The sequence below is a fragment of the Hippoglossus hippoglossus genome, chromosome 8, assembly GCF_009819705.1.
Source record: "Hippoglossus hippoglossus isolate fHipHip1 chromosome 8, fHipHip1.pri, whole genome shotgun sequence".
NCBI classification, from domain to species: Eukaryota; Metazoa; Chordata; class Actinopteri; order Pleuronectiformes; family Pleuronectidae; genus Hippoglossus; species Hippoglossus hippoglossus.
Window position 1 is genome coordinate 3485678 of NC_047158.1, and position 14121 is coordinate 3499798.

The 14121-nt window shown below is 42.6% G+C and overlaps 1 protein-coding gene across 1 annotated transcript; it reads right to left on the reverse strand.

The window, feature by feature from the left end:
• Positions 1-848: 848 nt before the first annotated feature.
• Positions 849-4075, reverse strand: hoxb1a (homeobox B1a). Its single transcript, XM_034594345.1, has 2 exons — positions 3235-4075; positions 849-1395 (listed from the first exon to the last, which is right to left on the reverse strand). The coding sequence occupies exons 1-2, from the start codon at positions 4073-4075 to the stop codon at positions 1049-1051; spliced, it is 1188 nt and encodes a 395-aa protein (XP_034450236.1). The 3' UTR covers positions 849-1048.
• Between the last annotated feature and the right edge of the window lie 10046 nt (positions 4076-14121).

Consider the following 14121-nt stretch of genomic DNA (forward strand, 5'->3'; position numbering starts at 1 on the left):
TTGAGCTTATTCCCCCTGACCACCCTGTCTCCATCTGAAATGTTACCCTGTAGTCACATAGTGCAAAGGCCATAGCTGTGTGGACTGAAACATACACACAGAACACTTGAAACATTCAAAAATAAAAAATATATAATAATATTCATAAACGTTTTTAAGAAAACAATTGCAGAACAACCAGATAGAACACAAACGTGTATTTTTGCCATCAGAGGCTCCCTGTATCTCTAACCATAAATTCCATGTTGCTGGTAACTTCATGTTTAAATGAATAATTTGAATGAAAAACTCAACAAAAAAAAAAAGGTAACATGCTATCTACCTTAAAACCCCAGTACCAGCAGGTTGGCTCTGTAATTCAGACATGCCAAAGTGCATCTTCCCATCATCAGGGGATCCGTCTGTACCCTGCACACCAGTAACATCTGGAGCCTATTTCACCAGTTTACTCTTTAAATAGCCCCTGAAATCCCAATTCAGGAATGAATTGAAACTGGAATATAAAAGGTGTGTCAATCCAAACATGCAGTAACCTCAGAGTTTGGTTCTGGATAAACAGCAGAACCTTCATAACACCCGACAGCAGAGGTCATGACCTCCGTGGAGTTGGTTATAGTTATTTAGCATCACCTGCATGGAGCACACTCTGACTTGTGTTGGTTATAGGTCACAGTTATTCATGACACAGCACATACTCCTAAAAGTTCACTGTGTGTGTGTGTGTGGGGGGGGGGGGGGGGGGGGGGGCGCTCAGCAATAGTCCAGAACAAATAGTTTGATCAAGAGTACATGAGGTATCAGTCCTCCAGCATGGAAACATCTTCTCTATGTGTAAAACTAAGGCCTATAAAAAGTCCAGGTGAAGAAGTAGAGATGCCAAAATGAATTGTGGGACATGTAGGACATCATTCACTAAGCTCAAGTGGATGATGGACGCTGATTATTACTCCTCTGGTATTAGCACATCAGAACGAATGTATTAGACAGTGGATGGCTCAGTAGAATAAGGCTGTATGTAGGTCAACAGTCACAATCGCACTCTCTCCGACTACGTCTCCGGGCTCGGGGACGCGCCTGGAGACGTGGACGCGGAGGATTGGTCGGTGTCCTCCAGGTCCTTGTTGAAGCCTCCGCCGGTACCGGAGGAGGAGGAGTGGGCCGTGGCGGACGCGCCCTCCCGCTCGCGCTTCTTCTGCTTCATGCGCCGGTTCTGGAACCAGATCTTCACCTGCGTCTCGTTCAGCTCCAGCGTGGCCGCGATCTCCACGCGGCGTGCGCGCGTCAGGTACTTGCTGAAGTGGAACTCCTTCTCCAGCTCGGTCAGCTGCCGCGTGCTGAAGTTGGTGCGCATGGCGTTGTTGTGCACGCCCGCAAGGCCGAAGTCCGCCACTTTAACTAAGGGAGAGAGAGAGAAAGGGGGGGGACACTGTTATTAATGTGCGTCTGTTTGTACAAGTGACAAATAAATGATACATGTGTTATATAAATGTGTGTCCGAACACGTGCCCTCGTTTCGACACGGTACCCTGCAGGAAATAGACCGTTCCTTGAGTAGAAGTCTCTTTCTTTTGGATTATGGATTATGATTAAATCTAGATCACTAAAATATACAATATACCTGCCCACATATTTTACTGGTTATACTTCCGTCAATACAATTATCCCCGCTGCTTCCAGACATTTTCTATTTCTACAAATACTCTAAACATTGATACACGTTCTTATACATGTAAATATGTATATTTTGTTGAGGTGCTGTGTTACACGTGGCATCTATTGCACTTCTCTCCGTCCTGGAGAGGGATCCCTCACATGTCATTCCTCTGAGGTTTCTATGGGGGTTTTCAGTTTTTTTCTGTTTGTAGTTTTCCCTCAGTGTTGTGGAGAGTTAAGGACAAAGGATGTCGCGCCAAGTTTAAGCCCTACGAGGCAAATTTGTGAATATGGGCTACACGAATAAAAATAGATTGATTTTTATTTGCCGTTTGATCGCTGGTGTCCAGTTATTAATACTAATTTATGAATCTTAACAGTTTGGTGCCTTTAGCGCTAAAACCAAGCTGGAACAACATGTGTTGCGTTATCTGCTCCACAGCTATCTGCAGACGAACACGTCACACAATGGGAATAAGGGAAAGAGAGACAGAGAGAGAGAGAGAGTGCGAGTGTGTGTGTGTGTGTGTGTGTATGTGTGTGTGTGTGTGTGTATGTGTGTGTGTGTGTGTGTGTGTGTGTGTGTGTGTGTGTGTGTGTGTGCGCGCGCGCGAACTCGTGTATGTGGCGAGGGGGGTTAAAAGATAACAGACCAGGACAGATTTCCCAGGGCAAACTAACCCGTCTGTTATATCCATTTAAAAAAAGAGAGAGAGAGACACAAAGAGAGAGTGAGGAGGAAAAATAAAACATATCAGGGAGGATAGAGTTGACTGAGGTAGACCTGCTCACACCACACTCACTGAGCCATATGCCTTAATTTTATCTCATTAAAAAATGAAATGTCCTTATTATAAAAGTGGATTTTTACTTGACGAAACAGCAGTTACAGTTTTATAACCTACAGGCGTTAGAGTAACCTGTACTTCAGTTGAAAATATATTTGAAATAGTCTCTAAATTGTATTTTCGTTAAAACTATGTCCTAATAAAACCATGTTATACCTGATGACGGTTGATCAGCCAGTTTGTGTTGAGGACGTGTGATTTTAAAATTAATTAAAGGCCTACGTCTTTTTCTCCCTCTTCTTTAGAGTTAAAAATGTAATTTATATGTTGTCATTGATGATTAAAATATATTTAAAAAAAACATAGATTAGATGAAACAAATGTGTGTGTTGGGTGTGTTTACAGTAACCTGTGTTAATACTTGATGAAATGGCTACGACAAATGAAAAGAAGAAAAAGAGCTGTATGAAAGTAAAAACTAATAATTTAGAAAACAGAGATATTTTACAGCAAAGGACTGCAAGAAAAATGAAATATCGTTAAGTTGCTTTTTAATAAAATTCAGTTTCATTTCGTGTTGCTGACTATAGGCGTTTTCTTTTTTCGTCTGATCTATTTATAAACACTCGGCCCTTCCTAAAAACAATGTCATGTCAGCCACGATGATAAATGTATAAGAGGCCACATCCTCTTCTGCTGGAAACCTCACACATGATATCAAAAGAGTGATCGATCATGCTCGACATGATAATGATTTGAATATAATCTGAGAGAAGCACCGGTCCTCTCCTACCTGTTTTAGGCGGGTTCCTCTTCACCTTCATCCAGTCGAAGGTCTGTCCCTGCCCGGCCTGCTGGCCCTCCTCGTCCCCCCTGTCCCGGTCCTGAGAGACCGGCAGCTCCCCGTGACCTCCCCCGTGAGGAAGCCCCATGTAGCTGGCTGCATCCAGACCCCCGCCGAGCTGCTGCTGGAACTGTGGCCCTGCCAGAGCGCCCTGAGGCCCGCAGTAGGCCCCTGCCAGGGCCCCGTAGCTGGGACCGACGGTGGAGGCCGAGCTGGGGAAGGTTGATTGATGATAGTAGGTGGAGGCCACAGACTCCTCCATGAAATACTGAGGGGGAGCGGTGTTGGCTGGGCCCGTCGCGGAAATATACTCCGAGTTTGTGGAACACACCTGACCCGCGTAGGCCCCGGTGTTAGCGTTATTCCCGTTGTTGTAGGGATGCAGTATTCCGCTCTGCAAGCTTTGAGTTTGGTGCAGGTGATGGTGGTAGCCGCTGTGCGTCTGCTGATGCTGTTCATGATGATGATGATGAGGATGCTGATGGGTCGACCCTGTGGCCGCATGGACTCCTTCAACGCCGCTGCCGGCTCCGGTGCCCGCGTACAGCCGTCCGTCCCCGGTGTAAGTCGTGCTGTCCCCTCTCGTTCCATTAACTGCAGACGAGGAGGCGGCGGGGCCCGCGTGGAAGGCGCCGGAGGTCACCGGGAAGCTCTGGGTCTGGTCCAGGGGATGGTGAAGGTGATGCAGATGGTGGTGGTGGTGGTGGTGCGCAGGTTTGGGCGCAGAGTAGGCGCCGGGGCCCGGTCTGTTACAAAAGGAGTATTCCACAAACGAGTTCATGTTGTCCATGCAGACAGAGGCCCAGTGGGACTGAGAGGAGTCAGAGAAGCAGGAACCCAGAGACCAAGTTTGTAGAACTTTGTAAGAATAACATCAAAAATCGAAAAATCCCATCAATAAAGTAATTTGAGTCAAAGATGTAAAATAGAACAGATAGTAGGATGTGGAGTCATACGGCAGAACGAAAGTAAATCATGGAAACATCTCAAACTAAACCTCCAGAAGAAAACAAAGCTGGCTTTTTGTGAGGGGGGGAAATGAAAAAAATCCGCGAATATAAAAAATGTCAGCCAAATGAAAGAAGTAAAGAAAAGAAAGAGCAGAAGTTCCAGTGTGGAGGAAAAGAAAGTGGCGGCTGCACTAACAGCTCCGCTGTGATGGAAGGCCTGTCACCAGCTCCACTCACACTGCGTCTCCGACGGGTCATCGGTGACAGCGGAAAATTACGCGAGAGGACAGGGAAGAGTCAGGTTACCTCTTCACCTCCACACAGGTTACACACTGTGTCCCTCCATTCTGTCTTCCTCAACCCGAAGACTCGCTCCTTCCTTCTCCGTCAATCTCCTCCTCTTCCTCTCTTCTCCTCGTACCTCTGTCGCGCGTCACGTGGCTTAATGTGCGTCCACTGTGGTGACCGTAGGCCAAAAGTTGTCAGCCGGTTTGTGTGTGTGCGTGTTTGTTGGTGTGTGTGTGTGTGTGTGTGTGTGTGTGTGTGTGTGTGTGTGTGTGTGTGTGTGTGTGTGTGTGTGTGTGTGTGATTGGAGGACACAGGAGGCTGGAAACCTTTCGATTCAGGAGAGCGGAGTTTGCGCGCACACTGGCGTTTGTATTGGCGCACGCGCCTCATCCATCACTCGCCGTGACATTAGCGCGACAAAGAGACTTCAATCAAATCGGCCCATCAATCTGATATCAGCACGGATCTGTCAGAGCAAAGAGAGAGGCAGAGAATAAAAGAGGGGCTGTGAGGCGGCCTGCTGCTCCCAGTCCTCCCCCCTGCAACATGCTCCCACAAATAACACGGCACAACATAAACCAATGTACTGTACATTGGTGCCGTGGTCAGTCCTATCACTGGGACTCCTTATCACCAGTACACTCAGTGCTGCTGCCACAGAGCAGTCAGCCTCAGTCACCCCACATTCCTCAAAGTCCTGCAGCTATAACATCACTGTTCAAGTGACAGTGTTATTTATTCAAGGATCATTCTGCTTTACTACGTCTGGGTTCTTGGGGCAAGAAAAAGAAGCATTGTCACTGCTGCTGAATTTTTCCAGACACATACGTTGTATCTTCTCCTACACGTCACTCAAAATATGCTCTAGATTTCAGATGAAGCGCCATCTTTGAAACGATGGATGCAAAATGTAACAAGTAGGACGGCATTTCAGTCTTTCAGCTCTGAGGGAGTCGTCTATCTAAAGAGAGCAAAGTCTTGGAAACTTACTGCGACCTGTCCGCTCAGAAAAGCCCAAAGAGAGGTTTTCATTCGCGACTCAGATCTGTACAAACAGTTGTATGTCGTTGGCAAAACGTTGCATTGCTGTCATTTAATGTGTAGAGAACAATAATAGTATTGTAAAGCCACCATAAACAAAAATAGAACAAAGGTATTAAAATACTTAATTTGGATACGAAACTGACCACACCAGAAACGTTGGTTATTAACGCCATGAAAACTGCTATGCAAAAATAGAGCAAGTATCAACGTCGATGAACAACGTGTGTCTGCAAACTGAGATGGATGTTTACAACAAACTTTGGCAGTAATGTTACAGTTCACCTTCATTATCTGTCCCAGATCCATGGATTTAACTAATCTCAAGGTTTCTGTCTCTCGCTCATTGTGGACGTCCTCCTGAATTCCTAGATATGAGCTATTTCTTTTTTTACTTCCAAGAATGGTGAACAAACCTGCCTTCGGTCTCTTTTAAAGATCCTTGTCTGTTTGTGCCTCGCAACCGTTTCCCCATCAGCTCAGAACTTCCCCTTTTCTCCATCCCCTCTTTTACTAACACCGATCGACACTTTCAAAATTATTGATTTGACTTTATCTCTTCGTGGTGCCTTCTCCTTTCAGAAGGCAGGAAATCCTTCTATGGATCAAAAGGTTTCCATTGATCGTGCAGAGCGATACAGAGAGCTAGATCGCAGGGACTTTTGGGAATCAGTTTACTTTTCAACAATTGGATTGCGAGGCCATAGATTTCGGATCTGCCGGGCGTGCACGTGCGAGTGCGTGCGTGTGTTTGCTAATTGAATGAATGAGCTGATCTGTTATAGAAATGAGGTTAAAGCAGACAGGAGGCCTTCTGGTCGACCAAACCCTGCCGGTCCGGCAGGACAGGAAGCAGGGAACGCCTTGACAACAACACAATGTACTTTCTGTGTGTGTTCGTGTGTGTGTGTGTGTGTGTGTGTGTGTGTGTGTGTGTGTGTGTGTGTGTGTGTGTGTGTGTGTGTGTGTGTGTGTGTGTGTGTGTGTGTGTGTGTGTGTGTGTGTGTGTGTGTGAATGTGTGTGTAAAACAAAGGCCTGCAACATGATTGAACTCTTTACAAACAGCATAGCTTTTTGTTTAATTTTACTTTTTGGAAGAATTTTTTTCCTTGTACCACTATGCAGATTTCTTTCTTTCTTTCTTTCTTTCTTTCTTTCTTTCTTTCTTTCTTTCTTTCTTTCTTTCTTTCTTTCTATTACATGTAGCTCATGAAGTGTTTCACAGTTGGGACTCTTTGCCGTTCGTTAGCCCCCACCTCATTTCAACTGCCTCCAATGAACCCATCATCCATTTCTCCCCTCAGGACACCGTGTAAAGGGCCTGGCAGCAGACGTACCGTCATCCGCAATCAGAACAAGCAGCGTGGGCGTGCAACAAGGACTGAGGTTAATGATCAGTGAGGGGCTGAAAGGGTGGAGAAGGAGAGCGAGTGGGCAGGAAGTCTGCAGAAACAGACTGGGACAAGAAGAAGATTAAATGACACCCACGTGGCTGTCAGGGTGGTGGAGATACTACAGGAGAGTGGACGAGAGTGAGAGAGGTCAAATGGTCAGAACTGTCACTTTGTAAATTCATGCAGTAATTCAGTTGTCCTTTAGCACAGGTATTATACTGTTTCTCATTTGCACCAGATAATAATATGTAATCTGTGTCTGGATACTTTATTTGTACAGAGACCTCTGATGGGAGTTTGTCAGATGAGATTAGAAGGATTTCATCACAGCAGTGCTTTCTGAATTCTTGCTGGTTAACATGTAGCTGTTTTAATCACTATTTTATCTTTATTCAGAACAGAACAACATGCAAGTGAGACAAACGTCATTTTGGCATTAAAACACTATCTGTTCATCTATATATCTGTTATCACTAACTTCATCTGTAATCACACTAACACTACAGTTCCCTTTGTAAACTCAGCTGTTAAGTGAGTCCTCCTCAAACAGTTCTGCAATATACTGTCACTTATTATTGTTTGTGTGCTGGACATTTTGTGCAGAGCTTTTTATAAACAGTCTGTGGTTCAGGGTGAAGTTAGAAAACTTTGTGTCCATCCTACCTTGTTTATCTGCAATGAAGATTTTATGGTCAATGTTTTTTTTATAAAATGAAACAGAATTTACTTTATTACTGTTCACATGTGTTTGAATGATTTACTGAACTGCTGTTATCTTTTGAAACATTGCATGTCGACTATTTCAGTGCTCTGTTATGCATCAACACAATCTTAACCCAAGTTCACACATTTTCTACATGACTATAATATAAAAGCTCTGTAATTCGTCTCGCCATTAAGAGTGGCAGCAACAAAACAAACATTATGCTTTAACTTTGTAGACAAATTGCAGTAAGGGGTTCTAACTGTTCTAGATTTTAATGTAGAAATCTTGAGAAAATTAAAGGGAATATATGTTAAACTTTCATTATGGTACTCATAACTTGCTCCTATTAAATTGTATTAAAATGTATCCATTAACTTGCTCTTGACGTATTATTTAAAAAATCCTTAAAATGGAGCAAATATAAGAAAACATATATATAATATTCCATTTCATTATACTTGATAATGTGAAGTTATAAAGTGATAATGGAAAGCAAAATCCTTTTTTATTTATTTTATCAAATGTCCATAATAAATTGCATTACATGACATATCATTTAGCTGGTGTTTATATCCAAAGCGACTCACAATAAGTGCATTCAACCATGAGGGTACAAACCCAGAACAGCAAGAATCATGTAAGTACAATTAGTCTTCAATAAAGCCAAACCACAAGTGCTACATGTTAGTGCAATATATAAGTGCAACTAAACTTTATTTATTTAATATAAACACCAGAGTTGATGATGGTTATTGGACATCATCTTCTTAACCAAGGTGTAGTCGGAAGAGATGTGTCTTTAGTCTGCAGCTGAAGATGTGTAGACTTTCTGCTGTCCTGATGTCAATGGGGAGCTCGTTCCACCATTTGGAGCCAGGACAGCAAACAGGCGTGGTTCTGTTGAGTGGCTAGCTGTCCCTCGCAGTGAGGGAGCAGCATTAAACTTTCAACGTCTGTGTTTGACCTCTTTTTTTCGCTCCAAGCACCTTTACCGTAACATTATGAATTAGACGTGCATCAGTTTTCATGCTGATGCTGGTGTGACCGGGTTGTCACAAAAGACGAACCACATGACCGGGAAAGGACATGGTTTGATTCAGATGTTGATTCAAATTCCACACTGCCCTTCCCATGACCTCTTTTGCATGAAAATGTTATTATTGCGAGTATTCCCAAATTGTTATCAGATCTGAATATGCAAATGAGGCAGGCAGAGATGGAATACTTTTCAAAATGAACCTGGCTCTGGAGGGAAGCTGAGCTGCAGGGTGCAGGGCTCAGCTTTACCTCAGCTGCAAATAATGGTTGTTTTTTGTTGTTGTTGCTTTATTAACAATTTAGTCTAAAAGCACCAGATAATAGTGAAATAATCCCATAATACTTTCTAAAGGAGTGTTTGTTTTGCTCGATCAAATTCAAAAAGTTTCAGTATACGTATGAAACAAAGACAAATATGCAGATGTGAGGCTTCAACTGAGGGGAAGGTTTGTTAGTTTTCCTTCAAATGGCAAAATAATCATTCAAATATTTGCCATGTTCATATCTACTGACTGCAGTGTTGTAGTGTTAGGAACAAAACAACAACAAATTTAGATCCCGACTATTTAAAGGGATAGTTCACCCAAAAATTTGGGTGGGTGAAGTGTTCGAGTCAACAAAACCCTTTTGGAGTCTCAGAGGTAAACAGTGTTGCAGCCAAATCCAATACAATTGAAGTAACTGCGGACCACTTCTTCAAAAGTAAAAAAAACAACAGAAAAAAAACATAACATGCCTCCATACTCCATACTTCTCCTGTGGTGTCATCCAAGTGTCTGCAAGCTCCAACATTCAAATTCAACTCAAAACAGCTTCATTTACACCTTGTTTTTAGGTTAAATGTCTGTTTTAGGTTAAATAGCCACGTCAGACTTTGAGCCACGTTCGCACACACCGTTGTTTTTTTACGTTTGAAGAAGTGGTCACCATTTATTTCAATTGTATAGGATTTGGCTGCAACACTGTTTACCCCTGAGACTCCAGAAGTGTCTTGTAGACTCAAACACTGCACCCACCCCTCCATCGGCATAGTGGTGAGTAGATAATGAGTGAATTTTCCTTTTTTTGGTGAACTATCCCTTTTAAATCATTTTATTATATTGTTTTTACCAAATGCCTCAAGAATATCACAACTTCCTAACATGCTGCTGGTTTGCAGGGTCTCTTCTTCTTCACAGACTGACCTTTGCACCTCATGTGGGGTCATCTGTCTTGTCTCAAGTCAGCAGTGGAATTTAAGTATCAGCGAAGACCCACAACATACCAAGACTATCTCTTACTGTTTTTGACTTAGAAACATATTTGTCATGTCCTTCCAGGATGGATCACAGTCCTTGATCAAAGCAGTAATATAAGCAATAACTATTTACATCTGTATGGAATGAACACATTGCTTTGTAGAAACGTGCCAACATGACCGGGCTGAATGTTTTCTTCCTTCTGCTTTCACTGTCTGTCTCACAGTCCAGACGGGTCAGATGACTCCAGAACCAGGAACCTACGCTCCAGTATTCCAGGAAAAGTGTCTGTGCGTGTGTGTGTGTGTGTGTGTGTGTGTGTGTGTGTGTGTGTGTGTGTGTGTGTGTGTGTGTGTGTGTGTGTCTGTGTGTGTGTGTGTGTGTGGGTGTGATATGAGGGGCTTTCTGAAAATCATGAAAGATGATATAGGAGGGAGAGTGAAAGAGAGATGATGAAAGAGTGGAAGAAAGAGGGGTTGTGCATCCAGACTGCCTCCAATCTTACTTCAGCTCTGAAACCTGAGCCACAGATGCAGACACATAAAAGCATCTATTAACTGTTATAAATAACGTCCATGCACACACATCTCAGACGAAAGAGAAAGAGAAGCTGTCAATGCGGCAAAGAGACAACTTCTTTTCTTCATGGTGTTTTTACTGCATAAGATCACATTCGAATGAATAAATCTAAACGTGAAATTAAACTGCATTCAGTTTGGTCAGTGATGTTGTTTGTGTTGTATCTGTTACAGTCTGTCATAATGTAAAGAAGGCTAAGTGGACAGGTAGATCCTCTAAACTGTTCCTTTTTGGTTTTTCACTTAATTGAATTCAACTTCACTAAAGTCGATTATTTATCCAACAGGAGTTTCATGTCTTACAATATTTTTCCATTCCATTTGTTTTTTTTACTACATGATGGAAAGCTTGATGGCAGAAAACACATTGTTTGTTTCTTGTATTAATTCAAGGATCATTGCAGTCTTCTCATTGTTCTGCACATAATGACAGGGAGAAAACCTGTCTAACATTTAGCCTAAGTCGTGTGACTTCTATACATCATAATTAATTCCCTGAATCTATTTCCATTTTGCTGTCACATTACCTAATATCAATACAACAACTTTTCCGCCTATCTACTGTGTAAAAACTGTTTTTGCGATATTTTATATGCTTTTACCCAAAAATATGGTCTCTACCAAACTTTACCCAAATGTTTGGCCTTATGAACATAAAGACACAGTGAATACAGACAGCCACCATCCTACCATTTATACATGTACCACCCCATTCATATGGGACATAATCCAGCCAGCGGCCAGGTTGTCACCACAGTTTTGGTGCAAAAGCAGTTCTGTGAATTTAAAACAGTTTTCAGACATGAACTCTGTAAAATGTCCAGATAACCAGGTCCAGGGATTTTTCCAGAGTTTGTCTTTTACATTTGAAGAATGCAGCAGGAGATTGTCGGAGTCATGTTAGCAACAATAATAACATTTCTAGAATAAGGTGGCTGGCAGGACAAGTTCCTGAAAACTTCTGGAGCAACTGCTTTAGACATTTGATTTCTCAAACACAACCACTCTGGAAAATTTCAGGAGAATGTCCAGACTTGCATGTTGGAGAGCAGCTGGATTTTGTTGGAGACAGGGTTGGCTCAGAATAAAAAGCATTGTGTCCGTTCAGCCTACAGTTTCAATATCTCCAGTTTTCATATGGACTGTTTTACATTGTTACCTTACCAGAACGCTGGCTGTGAACCAGGGTCGTATACCAGCAGGTTCATGAGCTTGACTCAAAAATGTAGCTGATAAGAGACACCAGTCCACATTTATTTCTCTTCAGCAGTAAACAACACATGACTCAAACCATTAACAGCTTCCTCAGACATTCAGGACTACTGACAGTTATGTTAACCACTCTAAAAGCTGACACATCAGATAAGTATAAAGCTACATAAACCAGTTCCGTTAGGTTGTGAGGCACCTATGAGCTGGTTTTATGACAATAATTTACAGACATGAAGAAGCTTATGACATATGACACTCAGTCTGATTATCATTATTCACGGAGGCCTACTAGCACTAAACATCGCCAGCTAAACCATCACAGATGCTCATCTCCTAATATGAGAAACATTTTTGATTAGACTGATGGGTTTGTTATTAGTAACAGCTTACAGCAGATCACTTCATCACTCACTTCCCTCAGATACTGAATGTGCATTGACTCTCACTTTGTAACTATAATGCTGTTAAGTTTATCATGTGTATTTGACTATTCATCCATCTATTATCAAAAGCACTTCAATATCAGAGCTGACATTATGCGAGAGGCAGTTCACCTGCGTACCACAGGGCCGACAAACAGAGACAAACAGCCATTCACACCTACGCTCAGTTTAGCGTCTCCAGTTTACCTAACCCCGATCTGCATGTGTTTGGACTGTGAGAGGAAGCTGGAGTACCGGGAGAAAACCCACACAGACACATGGAGAAAATGCTAAACCCAAACTGAAAGACCCTGGCCAAACCGGAATTTGAAACCAAAAGTAATCAAGTGTTTCCCAGTAAGCTTTGGTGAATCACAACATTCTCATAGCAACAGTCACAACTGAAAACATGTCATGCAAGGAGACACAAGTGGTTTAGAAATAATTCCGTACAGATTTTCCCGTTCATTTCAGCCCAGTGAAAGATTTTTTGACGACAGCATCTAGTGGCCATCAGAAGAACTGGAGCTTGATGCATCTTTATGCTGCGGCTGCAGCCACTGCTTGGGGGCAATATGAAGCTGTAAAATAAATAATAACCAAACACATGTTCAAACAGAGGTCAAAGGTTGGGGTGTCATACTCCTGTGAGCACGGGATGATAATAGGACAAGAGCAGCGCAGAGCGGAGGAGGGAAATCAGAGCTGGAGGAGCTGGCTCGCTACTATCAGCCATCTCTGATAAGCTGCTGTCAGCTCTGCCGCTCTTATCTGCACAACACATTTACACCCGGGCTACGGCAGAGGAGAAGGGCCACGCAGGACAACAACTCCCTCCAGCCAACAGACAGCCCTTCGTATTTTTGTGTGGAACTGTGGGTAAAAGGCGAATCAGTTTAGTGTTGAAATTTAAAAGGTTATGCAGGGAACATTGTGAGAACTGGAGTCCATTCTCTATTTCTTTTCTAGAAGATCCAGAGCATTGGCCTGTTTGTCTCTGTATCCAAAGTCTGTTATATCTTATTCCTCTGAGCCAGAGAGCAATATTTTCCAAAAACTATTAAAACACATCAATGAACCACACTGTACCTCTGGGAGTCATGTTCCTTCATTACCATAGACACTACAGTGTATACACACCATAGTTTATTTTGAGTTAATACCACACACACACACACACACACACCATCCTGATGCCAGAAATACTCACTGGAGAACCAAATAAAGAAATAAAGATTCTTCTGCAAGTACTCCCCAATAAATGCACCTTTTCCTCCTGTTGGTTCAAAGTTAGTTAAAAACTAGTTTTGGAATATTACTGAATCGTTAAAAAAGAAGAAGGAAAATATGTTTATGAGTTGGTTACTTATTTCACAGGAACCGATCGGCTTGGAGCTGCATTCCACAGACAGCCAGAGTGGAGAAGTCTAAAGGTATGAAACCATGGACTAACACGTGTGCTCACATTCAATAGACCAGAAGGTCATAAGGGGCTGTGGGTGTAAACATGGGGAAAAAAAATGTGTTGTCTTCCTCCTACCTCTGTGTGTGTGTGTGTGTGTGTGTGTGTGTGTGTGTGTGTGTGTGTGTGTGTGTGTGTGTGTGTGTGTGTGTGTGTGTGTGTGTGTGTGTGTGTGTGTGTGTGTGTGTGTGTTTACTTGTGTGCTTGTATGAAGACCACAAGACCTCAAAATCCACAAAGAATATTCAAGATCTTCTCTATTTTCTCACCACATTGCTCAGCTACAAATTGGGGATGGGGGTAAAAATGTGTTCACACAGATTTGTAAATTGGGGGTTCATATTTACACATGGCTGAAAAGTATAAAAGTCTACAAAGTTGTTCTACTACAATGAGATGGTTAAGAAGGACCCTGAGACACAGTGTACATGCATCAGACTCAAGAAAACATTTGTAACACAAACACAGTAACACTGCCCCTTGTGTCGTGGAGACTGGAATGATTG

What these genes read in the sequence shown, in the direction of transcription:
- hoxb1a (XM_034594345.1), bottom strand. Translation starts at nt 4,075, where the DNA reads ATGGACAACATGAACTCGTTTGTGGAATACTCCTTTTGTAACAGACCG. An exon ending in GAGGAACCCGCCTAAAACAG is followed by an intron (nt 1,396 to 3,234) that starts GTAGGAGAGGAC and finishes TCTCTCCCTTAG; the next exon opens with TTAAAGTGGCGGACTTCGGC.